The following is a 22,170-nucleotide window of genomic DNA, read 5'->3' on the forward strand; positions in this document are numbered from 1 at the left end:
TTCAGTTTACAGACAGTATTTTTTACTAAATCACTTACCTTATACCACAACAATAATAATATTAATTATCAGTTTATCATTATTATAAATGCTACAGCTGGCCACAAATGCATTATAAATGCTCAGTAAACTATTAATCAGTGTAGCAAAAAAACCATAAAAAGTTAAGAGTGGAGTTATTTCAGACTTCGGCAAATACCAAGAATACAGTTCCTGAGCTGTGGTCCACTTAACAGGAAGTTTCATATCAGCGCACACTCCGCTGCAGAGTGAAAATCTCATTCTGGAAACATCCCCCAGGCTGTGACTAAGCCATGTCTCCGCAATATCCTTTCTTTCAATCCTTCATATCCTTTCTGCAAGGTTTGCAGGAGAGCTTCTGTAAAGTTTGGAAGGTAGGAGACGAGATACTGGCAGAAGTAAAGCTGTGAGTACCGGGCGTGAGTCGTGCTTCAGTAGCTCAGATGGTAGAGCACTAGCCCGCGAAAGGCAAAGGTCCCGCGTTCGAGTCTCGGTCAGGCACACAGTATTAATCTGCCAGGAAGCTGAGCTGTGGTGTTTGATACCCAGTTGTACCGAGTTTATTCAGCTAGTTCTTTGTTTAGAAACCCACCACACAATATTTACTGAAACCTGACTCTAAACAGCATATTACATATACATTGTTATTCCAGCAAACATAATGACCGCTTTATAAATAGCTAGTTTGACACAGTAAATAATGATCTAAATATAAAGGAATACTGGCTATGACAAGCGTAAATAATATTCAATACAAATGATATCAAAACTGGCATGGCCTTATGCAATCAGAAAGAGTTTTTGGCCTATCTTTTCAAGTATTTTAAGAAACACCAAACATTACTGAGGATAAAGTAATCCCAATACCTATGTGAAATTTACGAAATAGTTCATGTCTTTGGGGGTACACTCAGAAACAAGAAACATTAACAGTATTTTAAACCTATAATAAAACTTGTCATACCTATACACTGAAACAAATACACCAAGAGTTGTGTCTTCCTTCAGTTTCCGTACTTTCTTTTCTCTCTTTTGTTCTGCTGTTAACTGTCTGGCAGCATTAGCTTCTTGGTGAGCTTTCTGTCTTTTTGCCATTTGTTCTCGGACATGAGCTTCAATTTTTGTGGGGTCCTGAACTGCTTCTGTTCCCAATACTCGCATGAGATTTGATATTCTCAGCTGCAGGAAAGGAAAAGTATAAAATTAAAAATAAATAAAAGAAAAGTAATATGACAGTTTTGAGTCATTCAAGCAAAACATGAAAGAGTAACACTTGAAACACATGCACATGAAGTAATATTTTTGTAACTATAGTTCTAAACAGAAATATCAAACAAATTGTTTTAAGATGAAGAAGTATTTTCAAACTTACATATATTTTCACCATAAACTTTTAACTGGACATTACAGCTATATCATCAATGGCCTGCTCATTCTCAGTGAGTTCGACAGATATATTCGTCTGCAGCATTCTATAGCTATAGCTAATAGGAATGATGAGCTTCAGGCTGGCAGGTTTTATAATGTAATTAGCTGATGCTTCCCCCACTATATGCTGCCACTCGTCGGACAAAATACCGTATTTACTCGAATCTAAGCCGCACATGAAAAATGAGACTCGAAAAAAAAAAAAAAAAAAAAAAAAAAAAAAAAAAAAAAAAAAAAAAAAAAAAAAAAAAAAAAAAGAAAAAAAAAAAAAAAAGAATAATTCCCGAATCTAAGCCGCACCTGAAATTTGGGACTCTAAATTCAAGGGGAGAGAACAGTTTTAGGCCGCATCTCCAAATCGAAACAAAGTTGGTCCATTGTAATACGAGACACAATTTAGGTCGAACGAATGACGCTACAGTAGTTTGGTTCGAGTCGTAAGCTTAGCAGTTAAGCTTTACCAGGTAGCCATTGCTATGTCTCAGGCGCTCCGTCCGTATTTATACGGGTACCCTTCCTTTTTCATGTGCCACTTTTTCATGTGCTTCGTCTGGTTTGTATTGATTGCTTATTTTTCTTTGATCTGATAAGCGCTGTTTTCTTTGTTATTGGTGTTTACGTCACTCTAAGCTGAAAATTCATTAATGAATTGTTTGTCGCATTCTGATAGTGCGTGTTTAAGGCCTGTCGCCGCTCGCGGCATGGCTTGCTTTTGTGCACGCTACCGCCGCTTTTTTTAAAAAGAGAGAGAGAGAGGAATCGTCTCATTAGCGAAACAATGGCAAGAGACTTCCATTTGTTGTTACTTACACTGCAGCTTTCTTTGATAATGATCAACAAGAACCAAATGATAGACTGCGTATGATAGAAGATGTTCTGAACGAGAGTTTAGCGAAAATTTTTCTCAGTTTGAAAATCTTTGCAGACGCCTCTTTAGTACATTACATTCTGCACAGAAATTAGTCATCTTAGATTTAAAAATCTAGTCAATTGCTGTGCTTCATTTCTGACTGTATCACTATTAGGTATAAGAAAAATACGAATATAAACATGACATGTATATTCTTCCGCGTTTGCTGTTGTCTCACTCTAGTTTCTTAGTTTATTAAGCAGACAGGATTTAAATGAGATAGCAGCAAACATGAAACAATACATGGCAAAATGTTTATATTCGTATTATTCTTACGGTGAAGAGAATACTGCATGTAATTCACAACTCATAAAAGTTGCTATTAGCAACCATCTCTTCTCACAGGTAGGAAAACATTCAGAACGTAGAGTTGGCCATATTGATGAGTAGAGTTGGCCATATTGACAAACATCCCAAACAGTCTTGCCAGTCGGATTTTCGTAGTACATTAAAATACTGCTTCATTCGAAGATGAACATTACGCAATTTGTATTTACTTCGTTGCATAATGTACAGGGTGTTTCAAAAATGACCGGTATATTTGAAACGGCAATAAAAACTAAACGAGCAGCGATAGAAATACACCGTTTGTTGCAATATGCTTGGGACAACAGTACATTTTCAGGCAGACAAACTTTCGAAATACAGTAGTTACAATTTTCAACAACAGATGGTGCTGCGGTCTGGGAAACTCTATAGTACGATATTTTCCACATATCCACCATGCGTAGCAATAATATGGCGTAGTCTCTGAATGAAATGACCCGAAACCTTTGACAACGTGTCTGGCGGAATGGCTTCACATGCAGATGAGATGTACTGCTTCAGCTGTTCAATTGTTTCTGGATTCTGGCGGTACACCTGGTCTTTCAAGTGTCCCCACAGAAAGAGAAGTCACAGGGGTTCATGTCTGGCGAATAGGGAGGCCAATCCACACCGCCTCCTGTATGTTTCGAATAGCCCAAAGCAATCACACGATCATCGAAATATTCATTCAGGAAATTAAAGACGTCGGCCGTGCGATGTGGCCGGGCACCATCTTGCATAAACCACGAGGTGTTCGCAGTGTCGTCTAAGGCAGTTTGTACCGCCACAAATTCACGAAGAATGTCCAGATAGCGTGATGCAGTAATCGTTTCGGATCTGAAAAATGGGCCAATGATTCCTTTGGAAGAAATGGCGGCCCAGACCAGTACTTTTTGAGGATGCAGGGACGATGGGACTGCAACATGGGGCTTTTCGGTTCCCCATATACGCCAGTTCTGTTTATTGACGAAGCCGTCCAGGTAAAAATAAGCTTCGTCAGTAAACCAAAGGCTGCCCACATGCATATCGCCGTCATCAATCCTGTGCACTATATCGTTACCGAATGTCTCTCGTGCAGCAATGGTAGCGGCACTGAGGGGTTGCCGCGTTTGAATTTTGTATGGATAGAGGTGTAAACTCTGGCGCATGAGACGATACGTGGACGTTGGCGTCATTTGGACCACAGCTGCAACACGGCGAACGGAAACCCGAGGCCGCTGTTGGATCACCTGCTGCACTAGCTGCGCGTTGCCCTCTGTGGTTGCGGTACGCGGTCGCCCTACCTTTCCAGCACGTTCATCCGTCTCGTTCCCAGTCCGTTGAAATTTTTCAAACAGATCCTTTATTGTATCGCTTTTCGGTTCTTTGGTTACATTAAACCTCCGTTGAAAACTTTGTCTTGTTGCAACAACACTGTGTTCTAGGCGGTGGAATTCCAACACCAGAAAAATCCTCTGTTCTAAGGAATAAACCATGTTGTCTACAGCACACCTACACGTTGTGAACAGCGCACGCTTACAGCAGAAAGACGACGTACAGAATGGCGCACCCACAGACTGCGTTGTCTTCTATATCTTTCACGTCACTTGCAGCGCCATCTGTTGTTGAAAATTGTAACTACTGTAATTTCGAAAGTTTGTCCGCCTGAAAATGTACTGATGTCCCAAGCATATTGCAACAAACGGTGTATTTCTATCGCTGCTCGTTTAGTTTTTATTGCCATTTCAAATATACCGGTCATTTTTGAAACACCCTGTATGAAAATGCAGTGGTCGATACTCTGGGCGGAGAAAAAAAGCTCGTCTTCCACTTTTTTTTTTAAATTTATATACTGACGCAGAGGATTTGGTGCCAGTATTTATCTTTGTGCCTACAAAGCGTGCCTGTGTAGTGCTACATATATTCGACGGCAGAAGTTAGCTGTGGCGGCACCCACCAACATTTTTTAGAACTTCCGCATGCTTTGCACTCGATTCTAAGCCGCAGGCGGTTTTTTGGATTACAAAAACCGGAAAAAAAGTGCAGCTTAGATTCGAGTAAATATGGTAATGTTTTCTCAGCTAGTTGCAATGTTTTTACTAGCACACTTGTTGAGCCAAGTGACAAAAACCATGCTTTTTGTGTCGTTAGCTTTATTTTTACAAGATGATGACCTTCAGCAATGGGAAAAAGGAGCCATTCATTTATTGGACCCAGAGATATAATAGTTGCTTTTAGACAGCGATGACTACTTTGGTAACAGCTTTGATAGTCTGTAAGAGACAGAGGGTGAAGAAAACAGAGAGTGATTTGGATTCAATGTCATCTTATGATCATGCAGTATTGCAACAGATGCCGCAAAATGCTTTTGTGCATGTTAGTTCAGCTCGCCAGTACTTTTTGTTTCCTGGTAAGAGTGTCATAAATGTATCATTATTTTACAGAATGAAGTGCAAAATAACAACTGACCAAACAATTTTATGCGTATATCAATGCATAGCTTTTCATCCCAATTTAGCAGCAGGGTCTATCTTTTGTTCCTGGCAAGACACAACATATGATGAAGTGAAGACTTTCTTCAAAGATTTGTTTTAACTCACTATACAATTACTGAAATCTTGTGTTTGTGTGATAAAATAAATAAAAATGCATGTGTAACTACCAAAATTTCTATTAACAATTCAAGTAAGTGTCCTAACACATTGAAAATATCAGGAAATAATGCAACACAATCAAAAATCACGATGGTCTGTAAAATGTATAGTAGTTATAGAGGTACAAGCACAAAATAACTGGTTAACTTCATGTAAGGGTGAGCAACAAATAAATAAATAATAAAAGAAAAACTGTTGAAGACAGCACAGAAAACGCTGAAGCATGATTGCGTAAAGAAAAACCAAGCAAATGGTGTCTGGCGTAAGATGGAATATCTTTCCAATTTTTCTCCACAAGCATGAAAAGAAAGATCAACATCCAAAGGATGTTTAATCTTCAATGAATTTTGCGCAAGCCAGCACACCATTCTTTAGGAAAATAAATCATGAAAAAAAAAAAAAAAAGTTTCCTCTCTTGGTAAAATTTCTCCACTTTGCGGACAATACATCATATGATCTCTTAGGTGCTGTGAGCAGAAAACTATTCCAATTTCAGACAGTTATGGAACATCAGCAATGGAGATTCAAATCAGTTTGCATGTTGATGAACCTCTGCTGCACTGGAAAAGATGCATTGAATGGAGGCAATTTACTCCTTGAAAGTGTAGCATATTTGCTGTCAAGTTTTATAAACTATGTGAAAACTGTTCAGGATATACACAGGACTTCATTGTTCGTACTGGTAAGGACACACATTATGGCAGGCAGCAACTTAAAGAGAAAATAATTTCTTGCATTGTTTTGGAGCTTGCTGGTGATTTGTTTGGAAAGAGTTATTGTATTTACTTCGATGTAAGAATGCCAATGTTGATGGCACCATGTGGCAGAATAGAAAGGAGTTTTCTGACTTCATAAAAATCACAAACTAAAGAAGGGTGAATATGTGATGGCCTACAGTAAAAAGCAGATGCTGATGACACACTACAAGAGTGATGCTGTTTGGACTGTATGTTACATTACAATTCATTTCCTAAAGTAAATTCAGAGAATGGCATCATACAAGAGCCAAGTGTTATCATGGATTACAGTACAAATATAGAAGGCACAGATAGGAGCAATTCTCATCTGCAAAGCTATAAAATGGCCAGGAACAGACTAAAAGATATTATCAGAATCTTTTTCATCATTTACTGGATGACGTATGTACACTTCAATGCATATATTCTTTAGAAAATCCATGGTAGTGAAAAACAGCAATTGGGACTCAGCCCATCTATGTATACATCTAAATAGATACTCCAACAAGCCACCATAAAGTACAGAGCTGAGGGTACCCTGTACCACTACTACTAATTTCTTTTCCTATTCCACTTGCAAATAGGCGAGGGACAAATGACTGTCAATATGCTTTCGTATGAGATCCAATTTCTCATATTTTTGTGGTCTTTGCGAGCAATGCATGTTGGAAGCAACAGAATTGTTCGGCAGTCAGCTACAATGCTGGTTCTTTAAATTTTCTCACGAGTGTTTCTCGAAAAGAAAATCACCCACCCTCCAGGGATTCCCATTCGAGTTCCCGAAAAATCTCAGTAACGCTTACATGTCGTTCGAACCTACTGGTTACAAATCTAGCAGCCCACCTCTGAACTGCTTCAATGTCTTCCTTCAATCTGACCTGGTACTGATCCCAAACGCTCGAGTAGTAATCAAGAACAGGTCACACCAGTGTCCTATATTCGGTTTCCTTTAGTGGTGAATCACACTTTCCTAAAATTCTGCCAATAAACTGAAGTCGACCATTCGCATTCCCTACCAGTTCTCACATCCTTGTTCCATCTCACATCGCTTTGCAATGTTACACCCAGATAGTTAAATGACTTGACTGTGTCAAGCAGGACACTAGCAATACTGTATTTAAACATTACAGGCTTGCTCTTCCTACTGATTCGTAGTAACTTATATTTTCCCATATTTAGGGCTAACTGGAAATTTTGTCTAAGTCATCTTGTACATTTCCTATAGACACTCAACTTCGACACCTTACTGTACACCATCAGCAAACAATCACAGATTGCTGCCCACCCTGCCTGCCAAATCATTTATGTACATAGAGAACAGCAGTCCTAACACACTCCCCTGGGGCACTCCTGACGATACCCTTGTTTCTGACGAACACTCACCATCGAGGACAACATACTGGGTTCTATTATTTAAGAAGTCTTTGAGCCACGGACATATATGTGAACTTATTCCATATGCTTGTACCTTCATCAACAGCCTGCAATGGGCCACCATGTCAAATGCTTTCTGAAAATCTAGATATGTGCAATCTGCCTGTTGCTCTTCAGCCATAGTTTTCAATGTATCACATAAGAAAAGGGCAATCTGAGTTTTGCACAACCGATGCTTTCTAAAGCACTGCTGAACTGTGGACATAAGCTCCTCAGTCTCAAGGAAGTTTATTATATTTGATCTGAGATTATGTCCAAGTTAGGGGTGTTGGTCCGTAATTTTGTGGGTCCGTTTTTTTACCCTTCTTATATACTGGAGTGACCTGTGCCTTTATCAAGTCACTTGGGAATCTGTGCTGGGCGAGAGATTCATAATAAAAGCAAGCTACGTAAGGAGCCAATGCCTTAGAGTATTCTTTGTAAAATTGAACTGGGATTCCACCTTGATCTGGTGATTTACTTACTTTCAAATCTTTCAGTTGTTTCTCTACACCAGGGATGCTTATTACTATGTCATCCATATACGAGTCTGTCCGATGGTCAAATGACAGTATGTCTGTATGATTCTCCTGTATGAACAGTTTCTTGAATGTGAAATTTAAAACTTCGGTTTTTGTTTTGCTATCTTCAACTGCCATACAAGACTGATCAACAAGGGACTGAATGGGAGCTTTAGACCCACTTCATGGTTTTACATAAGACCAGAATTTCCTCGGGTTCTCTGCCAGGTCTTTTGTTAATGTGTAACGGTGGCAGGTAGTGGTGTTTGTGGATAGATCTTTTCACAGATGTCCGAATCTCTTAACAACCCTCACTTGTCATTTGTGAGTTCCATTTTGAACCGAGAGCACAACAGCCTCTGCCTTCTCAGTGTCCTCCAAACCATTGTGGATTTTTCCCATCCTTTAATCCACTTACTAGGCACATAACTCTCCAGACCATAATTTACAATCTGCTTAAACTTTGCCCATAATTCTTCTACATCCATCTTACTGGAACTAAGTGATGCCAGTTCAATGTCTAAGTAAGATGCTAATAACTGCTTATCTGCTCTATCTAGCAGAAACACTCTCCTAGTCTTCTTGACTGATTCATTAAACTTTTATAGTCATAGTTGCTATAATGACTCATGATTAGTTCTGGAAAACAGTTAGTTGTACCCCTCTCCACAAAGTTCATCAACCGGACATATTCCTCAAACATTAAAAGTGACTCACCCCATAGCAAGGCATTTTCCAGAATTTTTGTCAACCGCAAAAGAGGAAAGCCCGACAAGGATGTGTGGACATTGCCTGAGAAGAAATTTTTCGAAAGAGACATCTTACTGGTGTGCAGAATGTGGTGTTCCTCTCTGCACAGCATCATGTTTTACAGTCTTTCTCACAAAACATGACACATAAATATGTGAAAATAAAATTCTGTTCTCTTCTATTTGATCCTAATCCATTTTAGTTTTGGTTCATATACTAAAATCAATGAAGAATTGTTTTGCAAGAGCAAGGTACAAGGTATGACTGTGCTACAGGAAATTACCCACAAATCCACAAGACTGCACATGGAAAAACCTGCATAACAGGTTATGATCATATACTGCTAATTATTTCTCAACAGCACAGGAGCAACATTGGTCTAAAACTTAAGTGGTTAGTCATAGCAAAATGTTAACTGTTCATATTTCTAAGCTTTACAGAACTACTTTGCCAATCAATAACATCAGTCTCTGTTGTTTGGGTATTTGTGCAGATCCATTCTTTTTCCACGGGGTATTGTTCCAGGAATATCAATGTAATAAAGCCAATACAAGAAAACAGCAAGGGACACTGATTACTCTAAAAAAAAAATTACTTTGATTGTCTATAATTTGGCTCAGGGTTTCTTGTTTTTACAGGCATAACTAACTTGAAATATTGGCATAAGTATTGCCAATCTCTGAGGAAAAGGATAATTGTACTGCAGTTTTAATGGAAATATGAAATACCACTTAAGTGAAAACAGAGTTTAGAATCGAATGAAACAAAATTCTAACAAAAGAATACATAACTTCTCATGCATGAGAAAAGTCTCGAGTAACTAGAAGTATTCAAGACCTCCATGAATAATCTGCTGGAAGGCCTGTGTTGTACGAAAATGGCAACTACTCAGCATCCTCCTCCAATTCCAAAAGAAGTCTACACAGCAAATGGTTAATGAGCCAGAAATTTCAAAGTCAAGTACTTGTCTGATTTTAAAGTGGGTCACTGTAAAAGATATATTGCAAATTTAATCCAACTGTCAATGAAAGTGTTAGCTGGAACATTGTGCAGAAAATGCAACATTCTTATATTAAATTGACTGACAAGACATTTGAGCTGAGTGATACAATTTACAGACACAACTGCAGAGTCCCACCAAAATTGCATGCTGCTATAAAATTAATGTTAAGTTACAAAAGGTTACGTATAGTACACGAGTAACTGTCATCTTACGGCTTCATTTCTTGACAAAAATTTCACTGGTAAAAGGTTTGGAGAAGTAGAGACCTGTTTACAAAAAGTTAGAGCATTTCCCAATAATCACAATGATTTAATTATCTGTATTAATGCAGATATTCTGAAGATATGGATTGGTTGGCAAAGTTCTGCTGATTAACTTGCTTGTTCATTGCACACCAATAGACTTCTCTTTAATGAAGTATTTTTAAGATACAGTTTCTGTGGCAAAACTATCAATAGTTGAAAGGTTTAAAGTAGAAAATGGAAAATACAATGTTAAATATCAATAAAACCATTTCATACAGTTTTTGATTGAAGTGCCCAGCATTATCAGGCCGGTTAGAACATAGACACACACGAGCGAACACAAGCGGACACATATGGGGGCAACAGTTATCTGTTCTTTGACATAAATCATACACCTTATATTCATGATAGCGAATAGTACATTTGGTGTCATTCAATATGCAAATTAAATTTTCTGGGACAACCTGTTTCGCAGTATTTCTCTTTCCCTTGTTTTAACCATGAGTCTGGTTCAATAACAGAACATGGCTGCACTCCCATTACCAGCAGGTTACTTGTTAAGACATGGAAACTTATTTTTTAAGTATGTCAATCTTCGAAAATGTCAACATGACAACTCTGAAGATGTGCAGATGCTAATTACAAATACAACAGTTTGATTATTAAAAAATCAATGGCAAAACCTTAATCTGAGTTGATATTCATACTGTTTATTTTATTGATTAAATTTAATAACTATAAACTGTAAACATTACATGTAATTTTAGTCCTGTTATAAAAACAACAGTTTTTTTTTTTTGCTGGAAAATCATTATAAGTTGATGTCATTAAACACATCAATCTGTATGTCCAATTATACTACCTTTGGTTCAGGTGGTGGCTCCAAGCCCAATCTGATCTTCTCCTGCTCTTCCTTCCACGCTTCTCTTCTGTTTTGTCTACGAAGCTTTTTCCTTTCTTTTTTTGTAAGGAACACAGGCATGTACACGGGCTTTAAAGGATCCGCTGCATAAAAAGTAGAATATCTTTTACCATCTGAGTGTCATGAGAATCAGTTAACTAGGTAATATGCAAAGGTGACAGAGGTTGGGTAAGAAAATCTTACTAAATAGTCACAAGTTACAGAAAAAGAAACACAATAAAAATAAACAACTGTTTGCCAAATGGAGAGAAACAATTATTTAATGTTCTTGGGATAAAATATCTTTCTGCCACCAAATACTATTTTATTTTTATTCTTCTTGGTTTGTGACAATCACACGGGAGCAAATTATTCTTGGTAAAAGGACAGAGATAAAAATGAGAAGACTGTTATATGATTTACATGAAATTCACACAGTGCAGTTAACATAAAGTATTTTTTGTAATGGAGAGTCCTTGGTAGAATATAAATAGTTTAAAGAGTAAAGACGACTCACTGAATAGCTGTGATGCCAAGCCTTCAACAGTCACAAAACCAAGACGGAGAACTTTGCTAGCTTCTGGACGAATTCTCTTCAGAGCTAGAATGAGGTACATACTCAGAGGGCACGAGTGCCCGTGCACCCACCGCACTCACCCAGGCCACAGACGGTGTGTGTTAGACAGAGTGTACATTGATGTGAAGCAATGAACTGGGAGGTTCAGACAGAACAGAAGAGGAGGGAACCTGTGGAGAAGAGGATGTGGGTGCAGGATGAGTGAAGTTATGGTAAGGGGGGCAAGGGTGGAGGTGGATGTGGGGCAGGGCCTGGCAAAGACTGAGGTCAGGAGAGTTACAGCACCGAAGGATGTGTTGCAAGGACAACTCCCATTTATTTACTTCAGAAATGGTGGTGTTGTAGAGAAGGTTCCAAGCAGCACAGGTTCTGAAACAGCCATTGACATTGAGCACACTTTGCTCGGCAGCGGGTTCTGTCAAAGGTGGTAAACTCTGCACTTGGCCACAGTTTGGTAGTGACCATGGCCTCATAATTCGCTGTGCAGAAATTACAGCAGAACAGTCTCTGAAGTTCTGCTGTGGTGACACATGAAGTGCGTGGTTGGGCATTGGCCTTTTGGACCCTTTTTAGCCATCGTTTCAGAGTTTGCAGCATTGTGACGTAACAATATGATGATCATCCTGAATCAATCTGTCACCATTTTACTTGTGAAACTAAGTGACTGCTGTCACAGGACGTCCAACTCTTTGTTTGTCAAGCAGGTCAGATGTTCCCGCCTCAACATCTTTAAACTTACTTGCCCAATGATGCACAGTACTCACACTTACACAATCACCATAAACTGCTTTCATTCTCTGATGAATCTCCTTTGGGGTGACACCTTCTGCTGTCAAGAATTCAATGACTGCATATTGTTTAAATAGCATTGACCGACCGTCTGCGCAAGGTTCTATACTTTACACTGTAACAACACAACCATTCAATGCTAAGGCTTCCTGCTAACTGGAGCTGTAGAGAAGAGGCTACAGAACAGGCCTGTACCTGCCGCATACCAAGGCTGCCACCTACTGAAGATTTACGAAGGTGTAGGCATTACTTTTCAGTCACCCCTCATATAAGTACTGACCAGCCATTCTGTCTCTCTGAAATTTCATAGTTTTCTGAAACGAATTTTCCCGAGTTCATGATAATGGTAGCAGCAATAATAGCTGAAGTGGCACAGAAGGATCTGATACAGGTTTAAGAATTACAGTAACTTGCTATCACACAAAGATTTATGAATCAATTCAGACATCAGTATGCCATTAGCTTGGGGAAAGACATTTCGGTTCCCCCGCATGCCTACGAAAACACAGGCTGGAGGTTGGAGTGGTGTTACTACCTCCATTTATTGAATGTCTATAATAAACATTACATGAAACAGCATACATATTTTATTTTTCATTAGATTTGCTGTCAAAATTCACTGTTTTTAAGCTTTTAAGCTCTCTTACTGCAAAAAGCATTGACATGCTAATTTTAATCTAAAACACATTATACATTAATTCCCAATATCTTATAAAACATTTCACTTACTTGGAGGTCGCATCTGTGTTGGGTGTTCCACCAGGTGACTGATAGCCATATCCTTTAGTTCAAATTTTCCATCTTTTACAGTAAACCTGAAAATGGTATACACTTTAGGCAGGACGAGTTACACAAAAATCTGAATATTTTAAATCCAGAAAATTTTAATGGTTACTGCCACAACTAAAGTGAGGAGGATCGCTATTATTAATGAGCTGAATTAAATTATAACATTATGTGTAACCTCTTTTACCAATACCACCTCACTGTTAAACAAAATGTATCAGTAGTATTTTTATTTAGTTGCACGTACAACTACATTACTGAATTCAAATACCTGATCAATTGTAAGAATAAGAATGGTGAAACCTGATAAATTTTACATGCTAAATGTATGTAATTATATTAGCAGTAATAGTTGAAGGCACAAACAAATGTGAGATACAAAGCCATAATATTTTTGATAGCTTAACACAAGAAGGATGTCTGAAAAATAACTGAAAAGTGTGTAAAGTCAGTGCCTGTCATTTCTACTTTAAAATTCTTTCTACAGGCCAGACAAGTTCGCAAAACAATCAAGTAGTCGATTAATTATCTCTAAATGTCCTGCTTATAATCATATGAACAATTCTATTGTGTGTGTGTGTGTGTGTGTGTAATTATTCAACAAATAGCATTTTATGCTATAGAATATGTTGTGAAGAACAGCTTGATGTAAAAAAATTACAACTTCTGAGGATGAAAAGGAAAAATGGGTTCACTTGTGAGTGAACACTGCAAGTCTAATTTCCAATTTTACTTTAGAAAAAGCACCACAAATTTCAATCCAAGTGATAGTTTGAGGTTAGTACCTAAAATGGTGCAGGCTCATTGTTATCATCAGTTGATGTTTAGACTAAATACTTGCCTGACTAGTGTTAAGGTGACCTCTCACAGGACACGAAAACATTGGAAATTATGAAACAAATCTCGATCTTGGAACCTATTTTGATGCAGTATGTTACTTCTGAAAGGTGGGAGACATTACAACTCCGAGAATATGGATATTATGCACGCTGCAACTGACATTAGGCACTTTACCTATATCCAGTTTAAAACAAAAAATGTGATGCAGATTAAATTTAGTTAATGAATAACTTCTACCAGTACATTTCTCAGACTGTTGTGCAGTATACGTAGCATTCCTCTACCAGCAATTTGCTGCTCAAGAATTGATTAAGTTGAATGTCTGCTTTGCGATTTTCTCTCCTTTCCCTCAACAATGGCTAACAGAGTTAAAGCAACTATGTTACATGCATCCAATTCACAAATCACAGTGCGGAGCACAGTCTATAAGATGTCGTATATCATTTTTGAGTGCGTATCAAACATGATGGATACCATGTACAATGTGCTATGAAAGTTGCCCAGAAAGGAATACACCACATTTTTTTTTCTCAGCTGAAAACAATGCTACATATGCGAAATGTTATGTATGTGTTATTCAAAGTTTCCTGAGTGATTGCGCCAAGTTTCCGTCACTTCTGACAGATAGTGTAGCTGCAGGACAGTTTCAAAATGGTGCCTGTAGGTGATGTACATCAGAAGCACTGTGCCTTCATTGAATTTCTCACTGCAGAGAAATTCACAAACACTTATGCAAAGTCTATGGAGCATCTGCTGTAGACAAAAGTACAGTTAGTTGCTGGCGATGGAGGGTGAGGTTATCAGAATGTGGTTCGGCAGAGCTTCACGATTTGCAGCGGCTGAGGAGACCATCCATGGCTGTCACATCTGACATGTTGCACCAAGCTGATGTAAGGACAGACGCATTACGACTTGGCAGTTGGTGCTGCATCTGTCAATCAGCAAAGGAAGTTCACACAGTGAAGCACTGTCTCTGCCGCCAGGACAAGGACTGGTACCAACAGGGCACATGCGCCCTGGTTTCATGCTGGAGGAAGGCCACAGAACAGGGTGGAGATAATGTGGAAAAATAGGATGTATGGATCAAACACCATTCTTTCGTGTGTATAATTCTCATTATGTTCAATAAAGAATTGTTGCAGGAAAAAAAAAAATGTTGTGCATTACTTTCTGGGCAACCCTCGTACAAGATGAAGAACACATCTCATGTGAGGGTGGCTTTTGAGGGAACAAACAAAGTTTGAAACATTTATCTATCAAAGACGTTTGAGAAATGACAATAAGGTAACAATTATTAACACTGAAATTCATCCTAAAAGTAGATAAATGTATTTTAAAAATATACTTGTAAAATCGTAGCCTAAGCATAAAGAATCAAGGCCTTGCCCTTTGGTGATGTAGTTTTGTTCTAAATGGTTAGTTTAGTTTTAACAATTTTGCCCTAAAAATGATGCAGTAATACACATACAAAGAAAAAATGCAACAATGAATATTTAATGAAATGAGGACAAACAGTTTATGTGATGGGACATTACCAAAAGAACACTACGTTAGGAACTGCATCATGTCATACACAGTTGTACTTCCTGTTTTTATTTTGACTGTCAGTTTTGGTCAAATTGACACCCTCCTCACCCATAAAAGAAGTATTCAATTATCCATTCCACAACTGCAACGACTATCATTTTGCAAATGTCCTATTTAGGTATAACATGTGTTACAAAAAACATGTACTCTGACTTGCAGAGTGAACATTAATATGCCTGGAACAACAGTAGGCTAATTTGTTCAGGGCACATTAATGTTATATTTAAATAGAATATTTCAAGAATGATTAGTTCTTGCAGCTGAATATAACTTTTATGGCCCAAGGGTGGCCCGAATTCGACTAAAATTGATAGTCGAAATAAAAAAGTAGTAAAATTGTGTATCAACCAGTTCCAAACAATTATGAAAACTATCCAATACTGCCTACACAAAATGTAAGGATTACATAGTTAATTTTAAAATAAATACATGAAAGTACCTGCAAGGAAAAACGGATGATCATTACCATAACTAACATATCCCCATGTTTTACAAATTGTATGAAGCACTGTGGTATATTTTCTGCTTCAGCATTTTAAAGGCTAAAGATTCAAAACTGATAGCCAGGATCTGCATTAATTGCGCATCTGAAACTCATCAGGTCATAGCCAAACTTTTTACATGTCAAAAAATTAACAATATAAGGAAGGCATAAAAGTTGAATTTTAATTTTAATCAGACATTTGGTAGGGCTCTTCAGGGATGTTTTAATACACAAAATTATGAGAGATATAGAACAAGTTCAGACTGGGCAAAAATGGCACAGGAAATCGGACGATATTTTAGGGAACCATTTGGCTCAGGGAAGACACTGCAACCATAAATCTGGATATCCAAAGATAGATTTGAATTCCTCTCCTCCTGAAAGTGAATCTAGTGTCTTAACTATTGTGTCAACTTGTTTCATGTTAGTATTGTGCGAAAAAGATCCTCCATATTTCATAACATAAATAAATCAATAAAAGTTAATTGCTTTGTGTGTGCCTCCCTATGAGAGCTCTTCAAAGCACTGATTGCTGAGATCTTGACAAGGCAGTAAGTGCTTCTCCCTACCCCTTCCCCAATTGTATCAACAGTTTACGATATGTCACTATAAAGTTTGTTGAGATTATGAGAATAAACAATTTGAATTGCTGTCACAAAGAGACAGTATTTAATTCCTTTGCAATACATTAAAAATCAATTAGGGGACACCATGCCCAGAGAGACCAGCATGGTTCCATGTGTATTGTTCCTGATCTGTTGAAGTCACCTCTCAAACCTTAATCTCAATACCATTATGTCAAGTACAAATACCAAATGTTCAACTTGTATAAAGGTTAAACGAAAATCCGTCTCCTGTCTCAAGCTATTACATTAGCATTCTGAGAGCAAACAAGTATTAAAATAATACTGGTAGCTCTTCCACAAAATGTTGTCAGGTGACGTGTGTAAAACATGCAGGTGCCTGATTTATAACCTGACTTACCTTTCATCTTTCAAAATCACTGCATCCCACCATTCTACATTAGGTACTTCATCTTCCTGGTGCTCTGTCTTGGGTGCAATTAGAGCGAGTTTTGTAGCTGAAGTAATTCCTGTCTTTTTTGCAATTTGTGCAATCTCATTCTGAAGTCTCTCGAGTTGTGCCTGAAAAATGTATACAATATTTCACATAAGGTCTTAAATCAGCTTTGTAAGTCAACAGCAAGTTTCAATATTACATAAATAACTAACTCTGACATCAAGACTACAGTATGAATTAATAAATGGGAACAACACAGCTAACAAGCAAGGTAGAAATCAGACTGAAGAAAACAGACATTTTTGGAAACAAACAGAGTTTAAATAAATGTTCCTCTAACAAATGATAAAGGAAAATAAGAAGAAAGGAAGATTTATAGAAACAAAGAGACAGGAAAGGAAAGAGCAAACCATCCTTACTGTTTTAACAAAGACAGAACTCTAAGATAATATAATAATGTGATACTGATGCATACTGCATCTTGAGGACGCCAAAGAAGTGGGTTTGCTCAGTGAGTAACATTCATGATTCAATGTGAATACAAAATTCGACTGCAGTCAGACACCATATTGGATTCATATTATAAGTTGTGTGTTATGGCGTGTGCCGTTTCAGTGCAATGATGCACTGAAGATTTATAACAAATGAGTCACTCTAGGTAGAAATTGTCATACTTAATGTCAGTTAATGGCACTTTATGGTAAATGCTTTCAGGATATTGCAAAAAGACAGATAATGTCTGAATTTCCAATGTTCACCGGGGCATAATGAGTAGAGGCATGGGATAATGGAGTTCATGGAAGTATGTTTGCATCCTACTCTAAACTCTCTAAACTATTTTTTTTCTTCTTATTCATATTTGTAACAGATGCTGGGACATTCTTAGTAATATAATGCAATATAATACAAGCATGTACTGCAATATTCAATATTATAGCACATAAGAGCACATCCTCTCAGGAATGAGTTTCTTTGAGTTTGTGATATAAAAAACGAGATGAAATTGCTGCAAATGAGAGATCAGTGATGGCATTTATATTCTGGCTTGTCACAAATATTTGGACGTTTCTCTGCCTACGGTGAGATTTCTCAGGGTGGGGTAAGTCAAGAACATAAAAGCACTGCTTAAATTGTTGTGAGAGGAATAAGCAGCAATAACATTCATATTCTTGCTTGTCATACATATTTGGCTGTTTATTTTCAAATACACTGTGATGTCCGACAGTATGGTTTTGCAGGAACCTAAGTGGTCAACTTAAAAGTTAACAGAGCTTCTTACAGACCAATTCAGTGAAATCACTAGGCAGTGCTGTTACAGAGACTTTCTGCTTTTATTATGTCATCATGAATGTCAACCAAAAAGCAATCAATTCTTTGGCAGCTGGGAGAGAGAGGTCCTGATGCAAGCTTCTAAGTGACATACTTTTCTTTGCTATTACAGGGAAGTGTTCTACATCTATTTCTTCCTTTGGTTTCCTGATATTTCCAAAAGGAGGCATTTGTCCTACAGTTTCGATTACACTATAACTTCCATTATTAAAGTCATATATACCTCTTCAGACCTCCAAGTATTATTTCGTTGTCATTAAATTTGGCACAAACTCTTTCTTTACCAGACAGTAGTTCAGCAAGAAAGGAGCTTACCTTCATCCTCATTCTGTCGGCCAGCTGTTGAAATTTTCCTGGCTCGTGGAAACGTAAAGCACGCTTGCCACGAACAGCAGGTTTTGCGCCAATACGGGGGTCAAAGAACTGTGTTTCAGAGAGATCTTCTACAACTCTGTCTTGTAGCTGTTGCCTGAATTCCTCACGTTTTTTAGCTCTGATATTTGCCTGTGGAAAAAGAAGATATAAATAAGCAATAGGAATATAGAATGGAAAATATGAAGGAAGTCTGTTAGTGAGTTATTATTAATAGAAGAGCTAATATACAAAATGCAAAGTTGGATCCTCTTTGAACCATGAACAAGTAGGAACTTGGGAATTGATTTTTTTTTTTTTTTTTTTTTTTTTTGGGGGGGGGGAGGGGGAGTAGGGTGGTGGTAGTTATGTTACATGGAAGAACATCATCAAAAAACAATCGAATTTGCTGCCATATGTTAAAAAGAAGCCTTAGTATCACAAAATTTTAATGCATCAATTAGTAAAAATAAAAAAATCTTTTATTTTTACATAATAAACATGTATAATAATGTCTTCTGCAAACACAAAATGCTTTTACTGGTACATAGAAGAGGCACAGATCACAAAACTCCCAGTACATTGCAGTTATGACTAAGAGTTCTACAAGCATTATAAGTTGAGAGAGTAGGATGTACTACTGTCAATTACATAACACAGTTTTTCATTTTTATTTAAGAGAAAGTTGAATGTCTCCAACTGAAACATAATGTCAACTGGAGAAACAGTTATCATATAGTTCATAATTTATTTATTTCCATTCCTATATGAAACAATTTTATATTGCAAGCACTGCAATGAGATCAGTTTTGACCACCTCTGATAATCACCATCTAAATCTACATCCATACTCTGCAAATCACTGTGAAGTGCATAGCACATAATACTTTCCGCCGTACTATACATTAGGTTTTCTTCCTTTTCCAATTGTGTATGGAATGTGGGAAGAAAGACTGTTTAAATACCTTTGTGCAGACTGTAATTAGTCTAATTTTGTTCCTATAGGGGCAACATATGAGAAACTGTGAAATATTCCAAAATTCTTCATTTAATACTGGTTCTTGCAATCAATACAAAAGTTGCAATAGTACTGACACAAACTATAATGATCATAACAAAAATACGAATAATTAAATCAAACATGAACAAATGCCACACATTACAGTTACGAAGGTTGACTGAAAAGTAATGCCTCCACCTTCGTAACTATTCAACAGTTGGCAGCATTGGTATGCGGCAGGTACTGGCTTGTTCCATAGTCTCTTCTCTACAGTTCCAGTCGGCGGGAAGCCTTAGCACTGAATGGTTGTGTTAGTGTCAAGTATGGAACCCTGTGCAGACGGTCGGTCAATGCAGTTAAAGCAACAGCCAGTCATTGAATTCTTGACAGCAGAAGGTGTCACCCTGTAGGAGATTCACCAGAGAATGAAAGCAATTTATGGTGATTGTGTTGATGTGAGTAGTGTGTGTCATTGAGCGAGTAAGTTTAAAGATGTTGAGGTGGGAACATCTGACCAGTGTGACAGACAAAGTATTACGTCCTGTGACAGCAACCACTGAGTGTCACAAGCAAAATGTTGATTTCCTTGATCGTGGAACAATAATAAATTCAGAGCATTACATCACAATGTTGTGAACTCTGAAATAACGGCTAACAAGGGTCTGAAAGGAAAAGGAAAATGTTTTCCTGCAGCATGACAATGCCAGACTACACACTTCATGTGCCACCACAGCAGAACTTCAGAGACTGAATCTCACCTCCATATGGCACCCTCCCTACAGTCCAGATTTAGCATTGTCTGACTTCCATCTGTTCCCGATAACGAAAGACGATCTGCGGGGACACCATTATGCTTCTGATAAAGAGGTTGAGGGTACTGTGAGACTGTGGTTGCGGAAACAGAGTGTCGACTTCTTCCATGATGACTTCAGAAAACTTGTTCATCGTTGGCAGATATGTCCAACTGGTTGGTGATTATGTGGAAAAGTGAATATTACTAATTAAAGATCGCATTCTAAGGATTATTTCTGCATTTGATTTATTCAAATATTCCCACCCAAACCCAATTAACAAAGGTGGAGGCATTGTTTTTCATTCAACCCCAATATTAACAACCATCCCTTTAATATAAATGTATTGTGTTACAATAATACCATAATGTATCAATGAAAATGATCAATTTTTGAAAATATAAGTAATTGGATATACAAAAAACTATGCGCCAAGTGGGTGCTAGGTGAGTAGATTTTTTTATCCATGCACTTACTAATAATGCACGTAAATACTTCCTCACTCAAGATTCTTACCTTAAGGGTTGGAACCAGGTGTGTCAGTTGAACTTCCTTGCCAGTAACATCAACTGTTCTGCCCTCTTCGTCCAGAATGAGTGGTGTTGGTTTGTCCTGAACAGCCGGTCTCAGAGGTGGAAGGCTTGGCAGAACTCCTGACGATAACTTGGACTGGATTTGAGCCTTAGAAAACATTAATAATTTATCAATATATGTTTAACGAAATGAAAAACATGGAGCATACATTACACTGTACCAGAGTGTATCATGAAATAAGCATGGTAATTTCATACACCAGGGATTATATAATCAATGCTGCAGCAGTCTAGTGCATTAACCGATCACCGATATTTACTGTGCTATTATTTATTTTTTGATGACTAAAATGAAGTATTTCATAATTTACTATAGATTGTTGTTGTTGTTGTTGCAGTCTTCAGTCCTGAGACTGGTTTGATGCAGCTCTCCATGCTACTTTATCCTGTGCAAGCTTCTTCATCTCCCAGTACCTACCGCAACCTACATCCTTCTGAATCTGCTCAGTGTATTCATCTCTTGGTCTCCCTCTAGGATTTTTACCCTCCACGCTGCCCTCCAATACTAAATTGGTGATCCCTTGATACCTCAACACATGTCCTACCAACCGATCCCTTCTTCTAGTCAAGTTGTGCCACAAACTTCTCTTCTCCCCAATCCTATTCAATACTTCCTCATTAGTTATGTGATGTACCCATCTAATCTTCAGCACTCTTCTGTAGCACCACATTTCGAAAACTTCTATTCTCTTCTTGTCCAAACTATTTATCGTCCATGTTTCACTTCCATACATGGCTACACTCCATACAAATACTTTCAGAAATGACTTCCTGACACTTAAATCTATACTCTATGTTAACAAATTTCTCTTCTTCAGAAATGCTTTCCTTCCCATTGCCAGCCTACATTTTATATCCTCTCTACTTCGACCATCATCAGTTATTTTGCTCCCCAAATAGCAAAACTCCTTTACTACTTTAAGTGTCTCATTTGCTAATCTAATTCCCTCAGCATCATTATAGAATGTATAAAGAACAATATCTATCTTGTACAGAGTGGCATAATTTTAAGTCCTTTTCATTTCCAGAGTCCTAATTTCATCATAGGAAAATTTATTTTAAGTTATTGGGTAATTACTGGTGGCCCATGATCTGCTGTTACAAAATCTGTCTCCGGAGACAATGTGGACTAGTACCCTAACTTATTACAAAGTA

At 37.7% G+C, this 22,170-nt stretch overlaps 1 protein-coding gene across 3 annotated transcripts in view; it reads right to left on the minus strand.

The window, feature by feature from the left end:
- Positions 1 to 22,170, minus strand: part of LOC124794892 (U4/U6 small nuclear ribonucleoprotein Prp3) — a 74,091-nt gene that overhangs the window by 14,147 nt on the left and 37,774 nt on the right. For all 3 annotated transcript variants that reach the window (XM_047258590.1, XM_047258589.1, XM_047258591.1), the window contains exons 5-10: positions 20,939 to 21,103; positions 18,596 to 18,784; positions 16,916 to 17,076; positions 12,964 to 13,049; positions 10,830 to 10,972; positions 986 to 1,200 (exon numbers count right to left, since the gene is read on the minus strand). In XM_047258590.1, coding sequence (XP_047114546.1) covers positions 986 to 1,200; positions 10,830 to 10,972; positions 12,964 to 13,049; positions 16,916 to 17,076; positions 18,596 to 18,784; positions 20,939 to 21,103 — 959 coding nt within the window. The remainder of the gene's footprint in view (positions 1 to 985; positions 1,201 to 10,829; positions 10,973 to 12,963; positions 13,050 to 16,915; positions 17,077 to 18,595; positions 18,785 to 20,938; positions 21,104 to 22,170) is intronic.

The sequence above is a fragment of the Schistocerca piceifrons genome, chromosome 4, assembly GCF_021461385.2.
Source record: "Schistocerca piceifrons isolate TAMUIC-IGC-003096 chromosome 4, iqSchPice1.1, whole genome shotgun sequence".
In the NCBI taxonomy this organism is placed as follows: Eukaryota; Metazoa; Arthropoda; class Insecta; order Orthoptera; family Acrididae; genus Schistocerca; species Schistocerca piceifrons.